At 39.8% G+C, this 22443-nt stretch overlaps 8 protein-coding genes across 10 annotated transcripts; 3 read left to right on the top strand and 5 right to left on the bottom strand.

Annotated features, from left to right (window-relative positions):
- Nucleotides 1-72: 72 nt before the first annotated feature.
- On the bottom strand, nucleotides 73-1256 carry LOC117571332 (baramicin A1). Of its 2 annotated transcripts, none has more exons than XM_034253423.2 (4): nucleotides 1144-1256; nucleotides 737-1084; nucleotides 237-667; nucleotides 73-176 (listed from the first exon to the last, which is right to left on the bottom strand). In XM_034253423.2, the coding sequence occupies exons 1-4, from the start codon at nucleotides 1202-1204 to the stop codon at nucleotides 120-122; spliced, it is 897 nt and encodes a 298-aa protein (XP_034109314.1). In that variant the 5' UTR covers nucleotides 1205-1256; the 3' UTR covers nucleotides 73-119. The 2 variants fall into 2 exon arrangements, with proteins under 2 accessions (XP_034109314.1, XP_034109316.1); XM_034253425.2 differs by having other exon boundaries at nucleotides 73-181; nucleotides 1144-1255.
- An 867-nt stretch (nucleotides 1257-2123) lies between these two features.
- On the bottom strand, nucleotides 2124-7132 carry LOC117568919 (PAN2-PAN3 deadenylation complex catalytic subunit PAN2). The gene is made up of 17 exons (XM_034249829.2): nucleotides 6964-7132; nucleotides 6663-6856; nucleotides 6437-6606; nucleotides 5225-6380; nucleotides 5042-5156; nucleotides 4857-4978; nucleotides 4697-4793; nucleotides 4580-4639; nucleotides 4403-4521; nucleotides 4173-4349; nucleotides 3922-4115; nucleotides 3491-3862; nucleotides 3254-3431; nucleotides 2976-3187; nucleotides 2694-2915; nucleotides 2524-2633; nucleotides 2124-2465 (listed from the first exon to the last, which is right to left on the bottom strand). Exons 1-17 carry the CDS (start codon nucleotides 7019-7021, stop codon nucleotides 2299-2301), a joined length of 3723 nt encoding a protein of 1240 aa, XP_034105720.1. The 5' UTR covers nucleotides 7022-7132; the 3' UTR covers nucleotides 2124-2298.
- Nucleotides 7133-7677: 545 nt separating this feature from the next.
- On the top strand, nucleotides 7678-8864 carry LOC117569672 (aminoacyl tRNA synthase complex-interacting multifunctional protein 1). Its single transcript, XM_034250919.2, has 2 exons — nucleotides 7678-7936; nucleotides 7998-8864. The coding sequence occupies exons 1-2, from the start codon at nucleotides 7796-7798 to the stop codon at nucleotides 8802-8804; spliced, it is 948 nt and encodes a 315-aa protein (XP_034106810.1). The 5' UTR covers nucleotides 7678-7795; the 3' UTR covers nucleotides 8805-8864.
- Nucleotides 8865-10165, bottom strand: LOC117569671 (protein FAM8A1). The gene has a single exon (XM_034250918.2). The coding sequence runs from the start codon at nucleotides 10054-10056 to the stop codon at nucleotides 9043-9045; it is 1014 nt and encodes a 337-aa protein (XP_034106809.1). The 5' UTR covers nucleotides 10057-10165; the 3' UTR covers nucleotides 8865-9042.
- Nucleotides 10166-10923: 758 nt separating this feature from the next.
- Nucleotides 10924-13239, bottom strand: LOC117568802 (stromal membrane-associated protein 1). The gene is made up of 2 exons (XM_034249662.2): nucleotides 12860-13239; nucleotides 10924-12538 (listed from the first exon to the last, which is right to left on the bottom strand). The coding sequence occupies exons 1-2, from the start codon at nucleotides 12987-12989 to the stop codon at nucleotides 11064-11066; spliced, it is 1605 nt and encodes a 534-aa protein (XP_034105553.1). The 5' UTR covers nucleotides 12990-13239; the 3' UTR covers nucleotides 10924-11063.
- Nucleotides 13240-13310: 71 nt separating this feature from the next.
- On the top strand, nucleotides 13311-16200 carry LOC117568798 (serendipity locus protein alpha). The gene is made up of 7 exons (XM_034249659.2): nucleotides 13311-13486; nucleotides 13546-13719; nucleotides 13777-14100; nucleotides 14461-14770; nucleotides 14830-15519; nucleotides 15584-15685; nucleotides 15843-16200. The coding sequence occupies exons 1-7, from the start codon at nucleotides 13397-13399 to the stop codon at nucleotides 15902-15904; spliced, it is 1752 nt and encodes a 583-aa protein (XP_034105550.1). The 5' UTR covers nucleotides 13311-13396; the 3' UTR covers nucleotides 15905-16200.
- A 44-nt stretch (nucleotides 16201-16244) lies between these two features.
- LOC117568805 (uncharacterized) lies at nucleotides 16245-17983 on the top strand. Its single transcript, XM_034249666.2, has 4 exons — nucleotides 16245-16772; nucleotides 16842-16935; nucleotides 17557-17715; nucleotides 17775-17983. Exons 1-4 carry the CDS (start codon nucleotides 16245-16247, stop codon nucleotides 17981-17983), a joined length of 990 nt encoding a protein of 329 aa, XP_034105557.1.
- An 804-nt stretch (nucleotides 17984-18787) lies between these two features.
- On the bottom strand, nucleotides 18788-22302 carry LOC117568795 (protein lines). 2 transcript variants are annotated; one of them, XM_034249655.2, is made up of 2 exons: nucleotides 21886-22302; nucleotides 18788-21543 (listed from the first exon to the last, which is right to left on the bottom strand). In XM_034249655.2, exon 2 carries the CDS (start codon nucleotides 21487-21489, stop codon nucleotides 18832-18834), a length of 2658 nt encoding a protein of 885 aa, XP_034105546.1. In that variant the 5' UTR covers nucleotides 21490-21543; nucleotides 21886-22302; the 3' UTR covers nucleotides 18788-18831. The 2 variants fall into 2 exon arrangements, with proteins under 2 accessions (XP_034105546.1, XP_034105547.1); XM_034249656.2 differs by lacking the exon at nucleotides 21886-22302 and adding an exon at nucleotides 21660-21677.
- Between the last annotated feature and the right edge of the window lie 141 nt (nucleotides 22303-22443).

Below are 22443 nucleotides of genomic sequence, written 5' to 3'. Positions count from 1 at the left end.
AATTATTAGATTGTTATAGCAAGTGCGTAAACTAGCATTTTAATTCGATTTCTGAATAATTAAATAAGAATGTTTTCATTATAGATTATACAAATTTATTGAAATTTTCGGTTCCATGATTAAGGTAATCCTTCTTTCTTTAGCTTTACTGCTGGAGGTTCGTCTGAGCTTAGCCGCTATACTGTGGACGATGTTTAGATTAGTGAATGAAACATTCACCAGGAAGCATTACTTACATATTGGGGACCACGTCCATTGGGGCTGCCTGATGTAATGACGTTTCCTTGACTGTCCACAGTAACTGTGCGACCATCGGGACGCTTCCAAACGGAGACTCTGTCGTTCCACACGCCGGCTTGATCGTCACGGGCAACGAAATTTTCACCTTGGACTCTTGCACGACGGATGCGCTTATGAAGATCATGTTCGGGACTGCGTCTATTGCGTTGAGCCGCAAAACTGCCATCACTCTTGTAAATAATTGCATGTCCTGGTCGGGTAACGTAGTAATCTTGTGGACTGCGACTCTGTCGGTGAACCACAAAGCTACCATCGTTGCCTACAAGAACGGTGCGATCAGGTCGAGCGACATGCAGATCTGGACTACGCTCACGACGCTTGTGTGCATGATGAGCCACCAGACCTGGACCGCTTATTGTGTGGGTACCTAAAAAAAGTTAAGGAATTTGGAAATTGAAATAAGTACTGGTAATGTGTTTATATGCATTCAATTTACTTTCTCCTGGGCCAGCATCCCGTTGATGGGTAAATGTATTGCCCTGATTATCCACATATTCATGCTGTCCACTGGAAGCACTATATTTGAAGGTGCCTTTTACACCAGGCACGGTGTAGGATCCTTCATTGCCACCACGAATGTACACTTGGCTCCCAGCAGGACCAATTAGGAGGGGTTCTTGATGATCTATGTACTCTGCTCGTCTGGTTGACTTCTTTGAGTGCACATACCTATTTCCTGCTTCGTCTATGTAGACATGCTCTCCTCGATTTGGATTGTGCTCGAAAGTACCGCCCACATCAGGCACCTTGGATGGATCATCACTTGGGGTGTACGACTCAACGACTGTGAGGTGGTTTTGAATCAATTAAAAAATCAAACTCGTCATATCTGAATATATTTACCAGCACAGAGCAGCAGACTGCAGCATAATCCCAGTAGCAAATAAGATGCCATGTTGTGCATGTAATTCAAACGAATGCAGGTACTACAACGCTCATCAAGCTTATATAGCTTGTTGATCGGCAGATGTAATGCAAAAGTTTCCCATACGACGCCATTGGAATTGATAAGCTCAGTTCGAGCTTGGGAAATTCAGAAACTGTGTAATGTTGTTGTTTTTTGACCCCTCGGTTATATTACCTGTAAGAGAACCTGACAATAAACAGGGGATTCTGTCACATTTGATAAGTCCACCAATCTGTTAATTCTCGCAAGTTAATTAAAACCTTCGCTAAATACAACAAAATGAAGAAACTATATAATATGTAAATGCTTTTGTCTATGTAGCTCATTTTTATTGTTCTCTATAATTTACTCTTAGATGCTGATCACTTTGTTGTGCCAGCAATCAAATGGGCAATACCCATTTAGCGAACAAGTTTATATTAATAGACACAACCACATACAGAAAAATCAACTCATGTGAATGAGAGTGCATTTGCATATATTCACATATACATCTTCGTACATATATTTTAATTGAATTATACTTAAAGAAGATGCTAATCTACGATTAATCAAATGTTCTTGCTAGAGTAAAAATAAAGCAATAAGCCAAGAGAACTAAACTTCAAAATAAAACACTGAAATATTAGAAAATATAAAGTATAGTTTATCGACTTTAGTTTTTTGCATCTCAAGCTGGTTTAGCTGGTTCTAATAAAAAAATTATTATGATTAGAACATAATTGCAGGGTCTGATAAACATTCAGGCGAATATCATTTTGTATTAAAATACCCTAGATCATTGTAAACGTAAACTTAACATTGATAAGAAATTAGCTGATGTATAGGACCAGAAATCTATTGAAATGACCTTCAGTGTTAAATGCTTTACAATAAAAAAATAGCCATTTTATTATTGAAAACAAAACGCAGAGAGTTAATGAAAATATATTTGATTGATTTTATTTTTAGATTTTTGGCTCAACAAGAATTGAGGTACAAAATAAATGGAATTTTTTCGTCAGATACAAACTACATTAAAAACTTTCATTTCGCTGGCCGCGTTATCATTCAACGTTTATTTCGCAATCTATTCTTCAACTGATGAGTACTTAGTCCTCCGGCACTTTCCATTGCAAGTGTTTGCCACGATCGTAAAGATTCTTTAATGCGACCGTAAATTTCTTTTCCGCTTGCAGCTGAAGGTAATGTTTATAAAGTTGTAGAGTTGTGCGAGCATCCTCAATTGAATCGTGTGTTTCCGATTGAATTTTTGTACCTATCAAATCAAATTACTCATTAATGCACGTTAAGAAATTAAATAAATGTCCATTTACCCAAAAAGTGCCAAGCGAGAAAACGTAATGAGACCATACGGTGGTGGGGTAAATGAAACAGATGCACAGTATCGATTATTTGTTCGGACGGTACATAAATATTGATGACCCTGAAATCGAGTAAACCATTAAAATACTTTCTTACTGAAAAATCTATTATATAAAATCACCTGAAATCATTTTTTAAGCCATGACCGACAAATATGACGCCGACATCAACTAAAAATTTTAATTTCTGATAAGAATATTTCAAGGCGGTCAATCGTTTATTACTGAAATTGGCATCCAGATCACCTGGCTTAATGCCTGAAAATTGTGTTAGATAATCGACAACTTTTTCTTGTGTCGAGATGTAATCATCAATGAACGGAACACCTTCATCGGGTCCTTGTCTGCAATTGAGAACCACATTAATAAATTTTACACTTCGTTACCAAATTATTGAAACATACCCACGAATGCATGATATGCGAGCCACACTCATGTGACACGGTTTAATTGTGGCTGTTTTTCCATCAGGGCGTATTTCATTCTCCTCAGGATTCAAAGTGACGAATTCGGCATCCATTGCAATTAAATCACCAGCTTGAGGCAACTCATTTCTTTGCAATGGCTTAAAAGTGGCATCTGCGCTTAGGTTTTTTATCATAGGGTTGAGAATGTCCTGAAAACAGTTTACAATGCTGTGTAGATAATTCAGGGGAGTGCACCTTCTGAGAGCCAAGCTTACTTGTAAGAACGGATTAGTTGGGCGAATAGGCAAATCTAAACTCTTTAGCGTTGACGAAAGTTCCTCAACACTTTGGTTAGATCCCACATCGTCCTCTAGACACTGATAAAACAGAACACATGGCACTTTCCAGTCCAAAGTGAACCACACTGATTCTTGCGGTGGCACGGGGGATATACTACGAAATTAAGTCAAATTGTATTATGAAATTTTACTTTAGGTCTTAAAAACAGTTACCTGAAATCATTAAAGATGTACCATTGGCTCTGTGAATCTTCAGATGTGTCTGAGGAGTTTGATTTCATTGCATGATATTTCGATTGCACATTAATCAACGAAATCAAATTCTTTTGCGTGCCATCGTCAATCTGACAGAGAACTGCATGCAATCCATACGTTCGCTCAATGCTGCTCTTAGCGAATGCCTGTTGTTGCTGTTCTTCATCCTCTTCCTCTTGCTCCGATTTCGATGCGTTAGAAGGAGACTGCACGATTAATTCACCTGGCTCGCTGAGTCCCATTTTGAAGGTTAAGGGAAACCAAGATTTCTGACGAGCACTTGGTGAACTATTCACATTTGCTGATTGATTGGTGTGCGATGGTGATTTTCTATAAAATGTAAAGTTATTCGAGTGAATTAAAAATCTAAAAAATATAGGTAAACCAACCGATCCGGATGCATAAAATGGCAATCGCTTCGTGAGCAATTAACTCCATAACGACATGGTTTGCTGGTGCTCAATGAGACTGTCTCTGCTGTTGGTCTGTCATTACAACGATTGAGCTGTCGCTTTAGAAAACTGATATCCTTCTCATTGTTTAAGCCGCAGTTGATTGCCAGTGTTTGTGGTAATGAGGTTACCTAACAATTAAATTAATAAAATATATTGAGGAACTCTTCAAATGTTTGTAATGTTACCTTGACGCTTTGATTGGTTGGTGAAAACTTTTTGCAGTTCTCGCAAAATGCTTGAATATTCTTCTCCGAGCTGAGGGATCTTTTCAAAATGCTTCCAAAGTCAAAATGCTGTTCACTATCTTTAATATGCGTAGGATACGTCAAGTTGCAAGCGAGTAGTATATTTTCTTTTGATTTCTATAAAAGTATACAGTGTTAAACAATCCACAAGCGCAGAATATAATGTTTACCTCTGCTTGACACTTAAGACATCGGTTAATGCATATCTGCTTGGTTCCAAATATCTTACTTATTTCGGTCTCTGCATTTATCTTACAACGTTCACGCTCCTCATCCTTGGCGTTATCGTCTATAGGGTGTTTAATAAATTATATTCATCGCTAGAAAATGATCCTCGAATTACTTACCCGAGATAGAATCATACAAATCCGTGGTAGTTGTGTTTTCTGTTGTGCATGAAGTATCCCCTAAAAAAACACTGAATGTGTAGAATCGAAAAGAAGACAAAAGTTCTGAATTCTCACCTGCGAATGATGTGTTTTGAGAACTGTTCAATGGTGAATTCTTACCCGAGTCCATAACTTCATAATGCATTTGGTGCAATATAAAACGATTCCAGTTCTAAAAATAAAGAATTGTCACTACTTCTCTGAATGGGTTGCATGACTGCACGCAACTACTTGCCTGAATTAAGGTAATCAGATTAACATTTGCCGAACGATCAGTTAAAATCAATCCCAAAGCGGACGCTTCCGGAACTGTGCGAAATGAGCGCAGAAAATTACTGGCTTGACAAGGCGTAGAAGCTAGAATAAGTTTTGCGTAAGTCATGTAATTGTCGTGTTACTTTAATGAGTACAACAACCAACCAGTGCTTTTGTCCAACATATGAAACAGGAAGCCCAATTCGCAGGATAAGCAAAACTCCTTTGAGCATGAGTGGTTGAAAAGCTTCAATCGTAATGAGTCCGTAAAATACAGGATCTAAAAAAATGACATAAAGAAATTATTATTTACAAATTATTGGATCCAATTAGAATGTTGTTTTTTACCTGCAACATGGCATTACAATACGAATTTGGCAAGGTCGCCTCTAGCCCAGCAAAGATAGTCTGATTATGTTGCTCGAAATCAAAATCTTGGGTGCCCAATTTGGTATACTTTAACTCCACCTTACGATATCTTCTTGGTATGATTTTAACACCATTTTCCGTCTTTGCAGTAGTCGTACTGCCATTTGCGTTTGGATTGGATGAGCCGCCTTGTCCTTGCTCGATCAGACAGTATGGGATTTGATTACGAAGTGCAGTTCTCGGATTCGGGGAGTAACCAATGGGACCCTGCATTTTCATATTATTAAGTACATCGGCATCAATAGTTTTTGGACGATGGTAACCATAGCGTAACAGTTCTTCAGGCCAATCAGAAAACCAACGTGTTCCCGTCGTGAGATGAGGCAACATTACCGAAGATAGTGGGAAATTGGTATCTGTGAAGGGAACCATGGGCAATTGTGGCACAACATCGGCAAACTCGGTATTGCGCGAGAAGTTATTAAACTGTGGTTGTGGCGTTTGAATCGATGCAATCGTATTTATGTGACCAGATTGATCACCAAATGCCAAAGCCTGCGACGAGGAGCTAATGTCGAAGCTCAGACACTGACTGCCATTCGTATTAATCTGATACATGGAGACGCGTGGTTCACTCAACTCCACAGTGTCAACCAACTGAAATTGGCCGTAGCTGGAGACGACGGCTAGACGTGATGTTAACGATGGTAGAAACTTTAACATTTGTGGATCAATTAAGACTTGTATGGGTGAAATGAGTCTCAGCATACGCAGGTCGTAGACCATCAGGAAACGATCGATTGCCAAATTATTTTGACGACCACTATAGCCGCAAGATATCAAATAGTTGCCTTGCACATCAAAGTCGGACAAGCTGCTGGTATGTGTTTTGATTGTGTGCTCCACGTTCAGAGTATTTAAATCTCTTAAGGTGACTGTTCCAAATTGATCACCTGCAAATAAATAACGCGAATTCTTGCGCAGCACTGTACACCCAGCGGCGCCGACATGTTCCAGCCTCGTTTCCTTCAGGCTGCCCATATCAAAGTCAATTAATTCCTCCTGCAAACCAGCCATGACCAGACGATGTGGCGATAACTGCAGCATGGAAACCATTTCCACCATATTGTTGGACCTGCTCAGGAATACGCATCAAAACTAAAGACCATTTCAAATAAAAACTGCACTCACTTGTGGGTAAACTTTGGAAGTCCTCGACGGATCTGGTGACGCAGCGAGGTCTGCGTTAATACTAAAACTCCCGAATCGATTGTGATGATTTGTCTCACAATGTCGCTGGCGTGCACTTGGAATGATGTATATTTTTGCAAGGAGCTGGTATAATACGAGGTGACATGGCCCTGCAAGAATGCGATTCACGACAAATTTGTAGTCCATATTCAAGAATTTTACTTACACCTTGATTGCCCATCCAAAGCAGTTCTTCGTAATCATCAAACGCCACGGTTGAAACGCCAAAATTTTCACCACCGTCAGCAAGAATTGGAATTGGGCTAGCGACATAGTCTGCATCGGTGGAGCCAATATTAAAACCGTTAAAACTTGGAGAATAGTGCTCGGAGCTACGCGGTGGTCCAGTATCGTAAACACCTTTTGTAAATATGGCAAAATAAATGGTGTTATATTTACACAATCAGAAAGGAGAAAGTTACAAACAAAATAATTATGTGTGTATGTATTGTGGTTATTATGCATACTTAAAATATCATCAGAACCTCCGATTTGATCGGCACCGCCACAATAAACATAATCCATTTGAACAAACTCTTTTTATATATGTACTCTTATTTATTATTATTATGTTGTAGAATGAAGTATTATTATTGGCATTCGTTGTTGTTGTGCACAGTGTGGCCGCAGCTATATTTGAAAATGTACTGTTTTTATTTCAATACTGGTCTCACTTGAAAGTTTATAGAGTATTAACTAAATCAGCATTTTGCGAGCTGTTTTAAATTTGTAAATAAACTATATCCTTTTAAACTATATCCATTAAAGAAAATGTAATGATATTACCCATGATGCCCTAATTCTTTTAGTCATGGTGGCCACTAATATTAATTTTTTTTAATGGGATTGCAAAACAAAGAAGAGACAGAAAATTCTTGCATTCTTTGATTTCTTTTACAATTCTGCAATTCTCTTATTATTAGCTTAGCTTATCGGTAGTAGTCCACTCTTTCATAAATACATATGTATGTATGTACATACATATGTACCTAGTACATAGACTCATAACTACAATCGATCTAAAGCCAGCGTTGTAGATCATTCTCATTATAAATTAGCTCTGAGCAAATCAATAAATAAAAAGATAATTACGTAGTAGTCCTGGACATTTTATTCATTGTTTACCTTTTCAAAACGGTATTTATTAGTAGTAGTGCAACAGTTGTTTTTTAGCTCAGTTTACAGCTGATTACCAAAATCCATATCTGGAAAATGACAAAGTAATTTTTCGTATGGTGATTTTTAGTACACTGACAGTATATTTCTGTGGTCAAGATATGGCCATACTGGGTGACAGAAATGCTGCGTGCCACATGCCGATTTACACTAAACTTAACAACTAGGAAGCACTTTACAAAAAGCATTAAAATGGCTGCACTGCAACAAATTATTGCAAATAACGAACGTGCCCAGAGTCTGGTTGACTCCCTTGAAGGAGAGGTAAGTTCACTGTCGCAATAGTATGATTGTGTAATAGATTAATAATACTGGTTCATTTTAGTTAGCGGCAATACAAAAGGAACTCATAGAACGTAAGAAAAAAGAATTGATCGACGAAAACGCCAAACTGACCAAGGAATTGGAAGAAGCTTTAACTCAACTGCGAAGCCTAGAAATACGCAATGGCAAACAACAAATTGCAGTTCCCGGCAGCCGTGGCATGTGCACTAAAGCAAACAATACAACTCCAAACGCTGAAGCCGCTGCCCTGCAACCCACTGAAAAACCAACAGCGGCAGCAGCAGCACCTAAGGAGAAAAAGGTCAAGGAAAAGAAACCAGCGGGTGAGAAGCCAGCTCCCGTAGCCGAAGCTCCCATTGATGTTGGTCGCTTGGATATGCGAGTGGGCAGAATTGTGGAAGTGGGGCGTCATCCGGATGCGGATAGTTTGTATCTGGAGAAGATCGATTGTGGGGAAGCAACGGTACGCACAGTTGTCTCTGGACTTGTAAAATTCGTGCCCATCGAGGAAATGCAGAATCGTCTGGTGGTTGTGCTTTGCAACCTGAAGCCAGCCAAGATGCGTGGCGTTGTCTCCGAAGCCATGGTAATGTGTGCGTCATCTGCCGACAAAGTTGAAGTGCTCAGTCCTCCAGCCGGCGCTGTTCCCGGTGATTTGGTGCATTGCGAGGGATACACACGTCAACCAGATGCACAGTTGAATCCTAAGAAAAAGATATTTGAGACCTGTGCTCCTGATTTGATGACTAATGGTGACCTAGTGGCCTGCTACAAAGGATCAGCTTTGCATGTGCCAGGCAAGGGCAATCTGCTGTCGCAGACGTTGAAGAATGTGAATGTTAAATAGATCAAGTTGCACACTCAATTCCGATCCTTGATTTGTTTAATAAATAAGTTTTGGTTTGAATTTCTTTTGTCATCGTTTATCTATTTACACAATGGAATACAAAACTGCCAGACATTTGAGTAAATCATAACAAAACTCCTAAATGAATTTGAATATATATATGTATATGAATATGTCACTGCCATTTCCCCAACTAAATTTGGCTTTATCATTGATACCTCATTGATCAACTAACTGACTACTGCTGCTGTGGAGCATTCACATTAGCTGCCGCGGGATGCGTATTTGAAGTCTCCACCACTATTGTTTTGGTAATAATGTCGTATGCCATGCGATTATTCTTGAAGAAGATCATAACCACACAAATGGGAAACAGCAGTGTCATGACCAGATTCTTGGCAAACGCTCGCATCAATGCCCTCACAAAACCAGGAGTTTCGGCTGGATAGAGCAATGCTCGTAGGGGTTCGCGCTGTGGCTGAAACACGAAGTGGGGCATGACGGGTGCCTGTAATGGGACGACAGCCTCAACGTAAAGAATCCGTATTTTCATTAGCGATTTGCCCGGTGTGGCGCCATTGTAAAACACCGTCCAGAGGCATTCGTAGCAACAGACTATCAGTTTGGTCAGCAATTCGATGAGCAACAGATCGGAGGAGAGCGTTATGAAGTCCATAGAGATGTCGAAGAAACTCACAAAGATGTCTTCTTCATCTAAGGCTTTGCGCATCACATCTTTGTCAAAGTCCAGATCGAATACGTGAAATAACGAGAACGTTACAATAATTTTCAATATAAACAAGATAAATACATCGATTGCCTCGGCGACAGCTCGTTTCCAGAAAGGTGCCACAACTGCTTCAATGCCACCAATGCGTTGTATAATATCCTGTTGCTGCGCCTCGTCTAGCACTCGAAAGCGACTGAAGTTTGGCCGCCCAACTGGCACATTTCCATTCCTAATTCCTCCAGCGACATTTCCAGCTGCTTGTGGCAATGGTCGTTGCGTCTGTATTTGCTCAATGCCGGGCGCAGCCACAAAGGGCACTTGTGCTGCTGGCAGCAAAGGCGGATAGTTATAATTTGCCAGTAGATAGTTGGGGAACATTTGGATGAGCGCTGCTTGCTTGGCCCATTCTTCGAGGCTGGCGAAATATGCTTCTTTAGTTGACAATTCCCTGTTAATTTCAATTGGTTTGCGCTGTCTGAGTACGCCGGGTACACCAGCCTCCTCGGCGTTTTCCTCGCTCATCACGCAAAGATAGTGCAGTTAAATAAATATAATTTAAACTAATTAATTTAATTTGTGCTGTATTTGTTTCACAGTTGTTTTGGGTTGACGTGTTAAACAGTAGATGGCGGGGTGTGCAGAGTGCAACAGGGGATATTTATGAGGAACAGGGTTGCATTGGTGGCGCACTCGGTGAGAGCGTGAATCGAGAGAGAGCAGAGAGAGAAGTATTAAGCTATCAGCTGGTTCATTTGGCGCGCAAATTTAAATGTAATAAAAACAAGAGAAGTTATAGTTATGTATTTATTATTACATAATTCAATGGATATCAGTTATTATTTTTATTAAAATTGAATTCACTTAAAATTTAAAGTACATACGTATTTTATGCTGCGTGGATTAAATATTGAACATACATATGATGACAATGAGTTCTCAGATAAGGAACAAAAATGGAACATAAATTTGTAACTTACAAGTACTCTTGCCGTAAAAATCATACTTACTCTCCACAGAGATTATAATATGGGTGGGCGTACGTATGAATGTATGGATAGATGATCACACGCATACACACTAGAAGCACTTGTTGAATTGATGATTTTTATTATAATGCTACTTGTTAAATACTTAGTGTATATGCTTGCAAATCAATATTGTTGATGAATGATTTTGGATCTAACGCGTACACCACACCGAATCGTAATCATAAGAGTTTACTTACTACGTATGTTATGTATGTATGTATGTAAGTCTGTATGCTCAGATACGTATGCCAAAGTTTTTTTTACAATGTTTCTTACAAACAAATAAACAGGAGGAAAATACACAATTCACCTATTAATACGATGTCCTCTCAACACAAGCACTGGATTGGCGGCAAGTAGGTACAAAAAGTTATATATATATAAATATATATATATACGATAAACAAATATATAACTTATCTCAGCGCAGCTCCGCTCAGCATGTGGACCGGCCTTATATATACATGTACTATATAAGGGAATGCACAGAATAGTCTTGATTTATTGCCAAACATTGCCGATATTTAAATTTCCGAATTGCTGATTTAAATTGGATGTCAACGACGAAGCATTTGTGCCAGTTGAGGATGCATATCCTCCAGTTGAAGGCAAGCCACTTGACATCGGTTGCATCACATTCATGCCGAGTCCAAGTTGTTGCTGTTGTGGTGCCGACTGTTGAGCTGCTGAGCCACTGAAGAGCTGCATGCCACTCAGCAGACTTTGGTTGGTCTGCATCAAATTAGCTGGCGATCCTTGTGCACCGCCCATGCTATTGGTTGCCATATACGGACTACCACCGGCGCCGCCACCGCCAGCACTTGGAAACTGAGCGCCGCCAAAGCTGACGTTGCCCACGCCCACCAAATTCATAGCGCCGCCAGTTGGAGCATTGCTAAATGCATTCGGCGCAGCCATAACAGGTGCATTGTACATGCTCACCGAGTTGGGTGGTGTCATGAACTGATGATGATGATGCGTCTGCTGTGTTACCTGCTGTTGCTGATGGTGCATATACCCGCCGGGTGCCATGCCCGTGAAATTGCCAAAGTTCAATTGTGGATTGTGTGTGGTGGGTGCATTGCCATATAATGCCAATATGCTATCTTTGGACAGTTTTCCGGATGCATCCTTCTCACTACTGCCACCGCCTGCCCCTAGTGTACCTTGGCTGAAGAAGTCCTGCTCCTGCTGGGCTAATGAGTTTGGCTGACTGGACATGGCGAGTGAGGCAGCATCCGCATTGTTTCCATTGCCATTGCCATTGGTCTTCTCGGGCGTGGTAATGGCACTCACATTGCAAGTGGCGCTCAGGAAGCTGCTAAAGCTATCATTCTGAAGATCCTGGCTGCTGCTGTTATGGGCAGTTATGGGCTTTGTGGGCGACGACAGGCCCAAGAGATCACTTTCACCGCCACTGATGCTGCTGCTATTATTCGACTGCACACGATGCGATGTCTTTGGACTGCAACCACCCACCTGATTGGGTTTCGGCTTGGGCAGCGGCGCTGGAAGTGGCGTACTTTTTACCGCTGTCGTCGTCGGACGCTTGTCAGTAGTGCTGCCGACCCCGCTGGAACCGCTTATGTTGCTGATACCCAAACTGGGTTGAGCCGCCTTCTTTTTGCGCTTCTGTCGCTCCAATTCCTCATCAATCTCCTTGGCCCAGTCTACCTTGGGTGGCGAAGGCGGCACCCATTCGCGTGCCAAATACTTTTTATGCTCGTACTTGGCGCGTATAAAGTTCTCCAGAGCCGTGTCTGTTTGGGGGCGTCTAAATCCATCTGGCAACTGGGCTTCGTAAACGGCGCGAGCTCTCGAATTTCCCATTTGTTGTAGCGAGATCACCTGCTCGGGTGTCCAGGCATCCAGATTAACACTCTTTACGCGTGAGATATGCACACCCAAATTGCGATGGATTCCCGCACAGCGGATGCATAGGAATACGCCCAGATTCCATGATGCCCAGCGTGGACCTGCAATGTACAGCAGTATGTGTGAATAATCGCATATATGTGTGTGGTTTGATGATAAACAAAGAGTGACTTAATAACTGTCAACTGCTTCTGTTGCTAAGCGCGCTCAGCGCACGCAATGAAATCTAAAAGAAAAGGAATATATTCCTCACTTTTGTGGCATGATGAATATACATATACTGTGAAGGGTTGCCAGAGGTTCTAATCCTCAGTGGGTCGTCAACACGCCCCCTTCTTCCCACACCCAAGCACACAACTACTAACATAATAAAATATACATACATAAGTATGCATGCATGATTAATGTGCATTGTTACTTACCCTTGGCATCACAGTCGACACAATATTTATTATCGTCATCACGGAGCATTTGCGTCAACAGCGTTTGACATTTATCCTGCATCAGCTTGGTGCGTTCCGTCTCCTTACGGCTTGCATTTGACGTGCTCATTTTCTTCTCTTCACTTGCACTTGTCGTTCTGTGCACAAATTTCAATATTGGCCCTAAAATTTAATTAAGTATAGGACAAAAATGTGTATTCGTAAACAGATGGCGGACGTGCGTTTGCAATCTCGATTTGTGGCCAATGCCTAGTACGTTTTGCACATATGTGTAGCAATTAATTTTTTAATGCTTTAAGAATACTACAATTTTTGCTATCGAAAATAGTGTACGTCTGCGTCTGTACGTCAGACGTCATTAGGAAAGTCTGGCAACATTAGTGTCACGCAAAATGCGTAGGGTTGCCAGAAGTGCTGCCAGACTTTTGCTGTAGGGCAAGCCACTTTTTTTTAAAACATTTGTTTGCACTTTTATTGTCCATGTGCAACAAGTGAGCTTATTTTAAATTAAAAAATATGCAGCTATTAAGTGAAAAATTAAATGCGTGTCTGTGCACACTTAATCGTAATGATTCCACTTATGTCGGTGATATCACTTGGTTAAATGTAAGGTTTTGTTTGTTTATGCCGTTGTGCTGAATTTGAACTGAATTCTTTGTTTATAGGACTTTTGTGCTGAGTTTTTGGCTTTTTCAAATACAATGCAAAAGTTAATAGGCCAAGAAATGGAGCAAGGTGTTTTGGATGTTGTCTGCCTCTGCTTAATGCAAATAGTCATCTGTATTAGGCACTTGGAGTCTACGATACAAACGGAGAGCACAAGTAAAACAAGGATTCAGGTAATAATCAATCATATTTAAAATATAATTGTACTAAAAATTGTGGAAATATTTTAGGCCAGTCATCAGCATTTTATTGATCGTATTATGGTATGTCTAAGACGTATGAGTGATGCCTTGGATCAATCGAAAAATCAAGAAGCAGCACAGCAGAACTCATTGGAAGCTGTTTCCTTTCAGTCGGTTTTGGATTCGCTGCTGGATGCTTTAACAGACTTCGTGGAACCTCAGCAAGATAAATGCAGAATTGGCGAGCAGAACATGCACACACGAGCCAAACACATTAAGTCCGACATAGATTTACTTTTAGGACAAGCATTATCATTTGCTAATGTGGCTTTGCAGCAGGATAAAAAGGCTTTGAGTGCTCTCTGCCAAAAGGTGAGTCAACAATACTTTTATATTTGACACTCATTGACTAGAATCGTATATTCAGCTGAAGGAAGTTTACATATTTTTTATCAGTCTTTGTGCCAGACTAAGAATGCCTAGAGATCAGGTACAACAGATAAATTTAAGAACAATACCCAATATTGCACGAATATAAAGATTATTTCCCCTTGGAACTGTAGAAAAAGTCCGTGTAAAATGCCTTTTCTTTTGTTCATATTTTTCGGAAATTAATTACGAATTCGATCATATAGGTTCTTCCTTCATTCGTGCTCTAAATAAAATACAAATGTATTTTACAATTTATCCATTTCTCATTTTTTATTCATTCCACTAAAATTATACTCTTAGGTCATGCGGGATTGCAGCGCATTTCAAAATGAATGCCAGTCTAAAACAAATTACTGCCATCAAAAATTGCGAGCCATGACATTGCAACACGCACTTCATCAGCTCGACGATCATATTAATGATGCCTTGTTACGCTTGGTGTTCACATGTTTTATGGATTTCCAAAAGATCTCAGTTGATAAAATACGCAACATAATGCGTACGGAATCAGATGCCACAATTGATGAATATATAGCAGACTTTGATGTGAACTTGGATCGCGCCACACAAATTGGCATCTTTGCGATCGTTTATGCACCCGGTTTAAAAAGTAAGTATAATCCAAATGATGAAGTTTTTCTTGCTAATATTCATCTTATTATATTATAGTTAAAACAATGGTTAGAAGCTGTCTCGCCTCGTTTGAGTACTTGGACACCAGTTTAATACCTTCACTTCAAACCAATGCTTCCGATCTGCATTCCGAGCTATTGGAGCAACACTTTAAGGAGGAAATTTCAAAGTACAAGACTGCTCTTCACGAGATCATCGAAAGCCGTGCATTTGTTGCGTGCTACTTACAAATTTTAACAACGGGCATTATTGCATCAGAAAAGCAGTTTGATAAGCTCCATCTAGATGACTTGGTGCATATGGGATTTATCGTACTTGAACACTTTCAGCTGGAGATTAATCAAAAGGATTGGCTACCACACGGCCGAGAGTGCTTTGAAAACTTTATTCGAATATTGCGAGAGTGCAAAGCAATACTTAGTTGTGCATCTCAGGTTCAAACGGAACGCATCCTAAAACGATTTAAAATATTACGCACGATTTTGCGTAAATTTTACAGCACAATTTCTGCAAATGAAAATGAACCGGAACGCAACGAAAAGACTGTCATTGAGGAAACAACAGATGACACGATTGAAGGCATCTCAACGGATCAAATTTGTACTCAGCCATCCATTATCCTTTACGAAACTCGAAAGGATCGATGCAATAATATTGGTAACAGACCAGCATTGAAAGCAAATCCTGCGACACTTAAATCGAAACCTGTTGGCGGCGTACGTCGGAGTATGTTGAAAAATAAGCTTTTTTGCTATAAATGTCACATATTTTAAATATATTTTTGTTGTAGAGCAAAGCCTTCGCACAACTATGTTTAAACGCCACAATTGTGCTCAAAGCAATAACCTTCAAAATACCATCAGCAATCAATCGGCTAGTTTGGAAATCACAGGTATTTATTTTTATCGACTGACTAACTTAACTTTTAAACGGATACTGTTTTTTTTTTTTCATTTTATATTTTATGGAGCAATAAAGTGTTTCCTAAACTTATTAATTAATTTATTTATTATTATTTACTAAAGATATTATTATTATTTTCCTTGTAGGTATATTGGACCAGTTAACCTGCTTAAGTTCAACCTTAACACACAATCTGACGAGAAAGTAGTGGGGAGGGGGAATCAAATTCATCGACACACAAACACATTCGCATTCGCATTCGGATTTATTTGTTGTGATGGAACGCAGTGTTTTTCACATTGAACATCTTCAAAAGATATACAATTAAAATTACAATAAACAACAAAATATTATAAATTTGAAATATTAAGTTCCTGATTTCATAACTGCTTTTATTATTACGAGTAATTCTCGTTTTTACTATGCCAAAAGTCGCCCTATCGATTTTCCTAAAAGGAGTTCAAACTGTAGTTGATAGATACATATTTGAGTGCAAATAAAAAATTATATTGCAGTTCGCGGGACGAGTTAATTCAACATTAAAAATAATGCAAACGGAATCGGAGAACAAAACTTGGAGTGATGATAAGCTCAAGGTTCGGGATGGAAAACTAAGAAGACCAAGCAACAATCATCATGTGGTCCCTCTGGGCATTCTTGTTGTGCTTTCTACCATATATCTAATGATCGCTGGACTCCAGATTAACTATGTATACTACTTCAAATCTGGCGTTGATGCCGTCGAAATTTCCAAGCAAAATGATTCGCAAGAACCATATGTTTTTCCACCCGAGGAAAGGAATTTTGAAGAGCCGCCGTTGTGCCGAAAACTTGAAATATTCTCAATCCAAGAACAGACTTCTCGTCGCTCGTATAAGAGGCAAAAATTAAAAATTTTAAAAAATGGGAATGGTCTTGCGACTGGTTCAAGGCCAAGCAAAACTTTGGCGGCACACAGAAAGAGGGATATTGCCAAAAAGTCAAATACTGCAGAACCGATTATCTATTTATTTGCTTTAGTATTTATTTATCTCTTGCTAAAAGCCGCATCTGACATCAATCAGCATTACAAATCGGTAAAAGGCTTTCAATACGTTCATTTTTGAAGATTTGTTTAATATATGATTATTTTTCTTTCTTAACAGAGCAAGGGGGATAAGAGATTGCGTCGTTGTTCCCTGCAATCCTATGCACAGAAAGACCAGAGAAGCGCTCACTTGGACCGGCGGGCATCTAAAGGTATTTCAACAAAAAGTTTGCCAAAATTTTAAACAATAACAAAAAAAAAGTAGAAGGATCCACAAAAATGTAACTAAATGCTTTTTGAATAGGGAACAAAACCGAACTCTTACGAGATCAAATATGAATTTTAACTGTAATATGTGTTGTGAACTACACTACAACTAAATCTTTTTAAATATAAATACTCGTATACTCGACTCACTTACTCTTACTGTCCAAATAGTTGTAAAACATATCTACAAATCTGTGTATAATTCTATCCGACACACGGATACACTTCTATACAGTCAATTGTTACCCGTATTTGTATTTGTATTTATATTTACTTCACCTCCTGTATTACTAGATACCTAATCTTAAGTCTTGATGTCTATGAATGGTGTGTTTATGTGCCTATATACTAACTACTATATACAAATTACCTTATATGAACTTGTAATTAAATATAACAAGAATAAAACTCTTTTCTGCACTCCTGTGATGACTTTACAAAGTACTCTACCTAGATGGATTTGTGTTCTGTTTTAATCTTCATTTCCTTCTTGCTGTTTATCTTACCATTGCCGTACTGATATCATATCGATTCTCTAATTTACTCTCTTTCTGCTAACGATGAAGTTGCTCCGCTGCAAAGTAGACAGCACATTTTTTCAGAAGTCCGCTCGGTATCTCTGGATCGGTGTAAACAAGAAAATGGTACATCGCACAAGATACGAAAGCAGATATCAATTGGTGATCAATCGAGGACTTATCAAGCGCCAAACAAATATCCTACTGGTAATTCATTTGCCGAATTGCAGAAACATAAAACTAGAACTGATTTTCCACCTCTCCAGAGTTGCAAAGAGGTCGCCGCTTATCGGTTCCAATCAGCATTAACTATCAGACCATAAACATGTCGCCAATTGTCCATCCCGAGCTTGCCCGTCGCGGCTCCGTGATAAGTCTTGGCAGTCTTGCAGACATAAACACATCGATACCGGGCACGATTTCGACCTCAACGCCAGATGCCAAGCGACGAGTTCGCATGATAAACCGTCATTAAACAGTCAGGGATGAGTGAGAAAGTAAAAAATAATGCCATTTAACGAATTTAAATCTCAATACTCGAATGCCAAAAATGAAATGTTGAACATATCTAGTTTACGTTTTTGTTTTCGTTGCTTTTAATTAATAAGTGTAATATAATTACTAAGGCATTTTTTGCAGAAATACGAAACGAAATACGTTATTATTATAGCACGCTCATGCAATTATTAAGTTATAATATACACACATTTAATAAATTGCACAGATGAGCCGTATTAAACAGAACTACTTCTAATATTCTACTTAAGGCAAGATTTAAAACAATCTTAGTCTACGTTAATCGCTTGGTTTTGTTTGGAATTCAGTTGGCAAATTCCAAAAACAGGTGATATACACTTACAATTACAAATAAAATTAAAGTTTTATTAATAGTTAATATTAATGCTAAATATACATATTATTCATCTGCGCAGGTTTTGTAAAAGAATGGAATGTCTTAAGATTTAGATTGAGATAAATAAAAATAAGTCTATGCATGTTCGGAGTACGAGTAATTGATCAGCATCAGTGCACATATCTATATATAAATATATGTATATATTAATGTATACTATTTCATAATTATTATGTGACAAATCTACAAAAACCTTATCGAATTTTGTGCTAGTTTTCTCCTATTCAATTTAATACAAAAATAAATTACGTATTTTAATTGTATAAGGCGTTTTGCTTCCACGCCATACCGTACATATATGTATTTGTATATATCAATATATATATATATATATATATATATATATATATATATATATATATATATATATATATATGTATTTATATCTCTTCTGTGTATAACTTTAATCTTTAACTAAGCTCATTGCCCTCGTAGAGGCTCTCGCAGCTCTCCAATAGTCGCAGCACCGGCGAGATGTCGTATGGATACAATTGCCGCGACACCAATCTGGATATTTGCAAGCGCAGGCGAATGAGCACGCCCATGGCCTCGTCCAGCATGGCGTTGCCCATGCCAAAGGTGTGACAGCTGTGCACAAACATTGTCCAGTTCATTCGTATGTATTTGAGTAGACGCAGTAAATAGAGCAGGAAGCACGTCTCGTTGCTGACCAACAGATCAAGCAGCAGATCAGAGCTATTCGATGTCATTTTGAGGAATTCAAGAAATGTATATACAGGATTCAGCATGGCAACCAGCTGTGGGAACGCATTGTTGCGAAATGAAATGCCCGATGTGACGTCCAGGGTGCAAACCATCGCCTCGATCAAATGGTCATCCTGATCATCAAACAGATGAATTAATATTTTACTAAAATGGCATTCCGGATGAAATTGCAGGGTCTGCTTGATAAACGTTTCCAATTTGCTGAGCACGTCCCGTATGGAAAGTTCGATGACCAATATGTCCTGGAATGCATCGTAATCTGTGGAGTCGATCGATGAATCAGATGAATCACTGCGAATCTCCTTAACAGTGACAGCTATCGACTTGAGCACCAAGAGCACCATTTTTTGTAGCAACGTCTTATCCATTTCGACCAGGTCTAATGCTGCCTCACCGCTCGTCGCATCGTCCTTGTCCTGAATCGAGGTGCGAAGCGATCCATTAACATATTGAACAGTTGCACCATTGTAACCTATAAGTCCAACAATGTTTTCAGGCTGACGACGTGGCAAGGATTCGAGTATGCGCGGATTGCGCACATGACAGACAATCTGATGCGCCAACTTGCACGTCTCCTCCGGCAGCATGTCCTGCAGCGCCAGTGTGGAGCCATAGCACAGCGCCTCATTGAACAGACACAGCATTTGCTTGTAGACGGTGCACGACAAATTTTGGTTGAGTAATAGCTCGAACTTATCTAGTTGAGCATAGAAAGGCCGCGTCTCGTCTATGGAGAGATTCGCCTTGACCGATATGATGTTCTCCCAAAGCTGCAGAAAGTTGAGCACACAATGCTCGGCGGCATCTTGATGATTGGGCGCCATTAGCTCGGACATGTTCTTGACCAGCGTTGGCCATTTGTGTTCCAACTTCTGGATGGTCACGCACTTCAGATGTGTTGTATCAAAACTCTCGGAATCGGTCAAAGCGACAACATTACAACCATTTGGTGGAACATAATTAGCGGTCGTATTGCTGGCCGTTGAACTGTTATTCTCATACAGATCGCTCATCTCGTTGAACTGCCGCCTTTCCTCCACATCAACATCCACGTCTACATCCGCATCTGCATCTCCCGCGTCTGGCTCAATCGTATCGCGAAATTGCAACGCGAAATAGTTGTTGGCCAATGGTTGATCCTGCACAGGGAAATGCATATAGTTAACGGAAGCATCTGCGGAGCCTGGAACAGAGTTTGCTGCTGCCGCATAATCATCGTCTAGCGGATGCAGTTCAACGTCTTTCCATTCCACAATCCGTTTGATAATGTCTAAACTAAAGTGAATCTTCTGAACGGCGGTTTTATCTAGCAATTCGTAGTTAAACAGCTGATCGACAATCTTCTGTAACCACTCATCGTTGAGCTCCTGCTTTGCAATCACCAGAAATGCGGCTAGCACACGTCCCGCCAGAAATTGCACATACGAATTGTTATAGCCAGCCAAAACAATAATCTCATCGATCAATTTATGATCGTTGCGTATCAATGCATCACACACATCCATAATGCGGGTACATATGAAGCCCTTGGCATTCTGCTTCAAATATATATCGAAGAGCAGCTGCAGATTGGAGAGGAACTGCAGCAATTTGTTGGTGGGCCATTCGCGCAGATAAGCTATGCGCTTCTGGCCATTTGTATCGTGGGAATAGTGCGATTGAAAGGGTTTCCGCAGCGTACGTTCCGAGACACCACAAAGACATTGTCGTGTCAGCGACTGCTCAAACTCCAGCATGTCATCGACGGCTGCTAGGCTTTTTGTTGACGATTCCATTGCCGTTGTCGTTGTGCTGGCCAATGCGGTTGACGAAGATGCGCAGCCGGTGACGATGGCAGGTCCACCACTGCTGGTGGCAATCAACAGTTCAGACAGCTGCGTCGCACGATCCACCTCATCCTGGACAAGCGTGATTGCTTCACTGCTTTGTTGTGGCAAGATATTGTTGACTAAAAGTTGGGCATAGGAAGCGGCGCGCGAATTACAGGGTGTAGTTGTGGGCGAATTGTTGGTACTGCTGGACAGCGAGTGTGTGGAACAGGACGAGGACAGCGACGAGCACAAATGATGGTTCTTATTGTTGCCATTCGCGTCCATCACATCGGTCACATCCAGTATGTCAGGAGGTGCTTTGGCGCCTACTAAACGTATTTGTTTATCGATCTTTTGCCTCTTCGTTTGTGGCTGTTCGTTGTGATGAATCCCAGCTGCTGTGGAGCACGGGCAGCCATCGGCAATGCGCGTGTTGCCATTGCTGTTGCTTGTGGTGCTTGAGCTGGAGCTAGAACTGCAACTGTTGTTGCTGCTGCTGCTGGAAGCACTGTTGCCACCAGTTGTGTCCATGTTGTTTTTACTACTATTTATAGCTGACGTACCCGACGTCTTATTTATGGTGAGCTGCAAATAAATCGATAACACTATTTTAATTCACTTTGAAATATTCTTCGAGATAAATATTATTTTTTTTTGGCTTCCGCTTCCACTTCCACTCTTCCAGTGCTTCTTCCACTCACTGCTGCTGCTGCTTCTGTTGCTTCTGCTACCGAATTACGCGCATTCACAAGGTTACGTGTGCACTACGAAGCCAGAATTAATTTCTGTACTTTTTATACGACCACATCCTTTAGGCCTAATCTAAGCAGTTTCAACAACTGTTAGAGACCATTGCCATCATATTATTTAACAATTTTGCGAGCAAAACATAAGATTTCAAAATACAGATACTTGTTGCTCATTTACCTTTGCGTTTGCAATGTTTGTATTAGTTTCACTTGACTTTCGGTTTGCGTTTTTAAAGCAGCTCGTACACTTGCGCAGTTCATTATGAATTCGTTGTGCACATTTTTTGATTGCAAGTATTGCATATTTTGTTTACATTACATTTGATTGCAAGCCTTTAAACTTTTCAGACACTAAAAAAAAAAACAACTTGCTCAGCTCTGTTAATTAACAAGTAGCGAGCGCGTCGCCATCTTTGTAGTGTTGGGTTGTTCATATGCTCTATGGAGGTCATACACGAGACGACGGAATATTGAACAAATTTGTTGTTTTTACGCACACGATTCGATTAATGAAGTCGTTTTCAAATTCGAAATATATTTCCTAGATTTCTGACCTAATTCCTAAAATAAATTTAAAGCAAATTCGAGAAAAAATAACACACTATTTTCATTCGTGTTTGTACCTATTTTTAATACAAATTTCACGGTACTGGCAGCACTAAAATTTAATGAGCTGCCATTTAGTTTAAATTTTAAAATTTGAGTTATTTCCCTTAACAATCTTGAAATAAAACAT

The sequence above is a fragment of the Drosophila albomicans genome, chromosome 3 (assembly GCF_009650485.2).
Source record: "Drosophila albomicans strain 15112-1751.03 chromosome 3, ASM965048v2, whole genome shotgun sequence".
Taxonomy (NCBI): domain Eukaryota; kingdom Metazoa; phylum Arthropoda; class Insecta; order Diptera; family Drosophilidae; genus Drosophila; species Drosophila albomicans.
The sequence above is the reverse complement of the archived record's forward strand: the minus strand, read 5'-3'. Positions and strand labels throughout refer to the sequence as shown.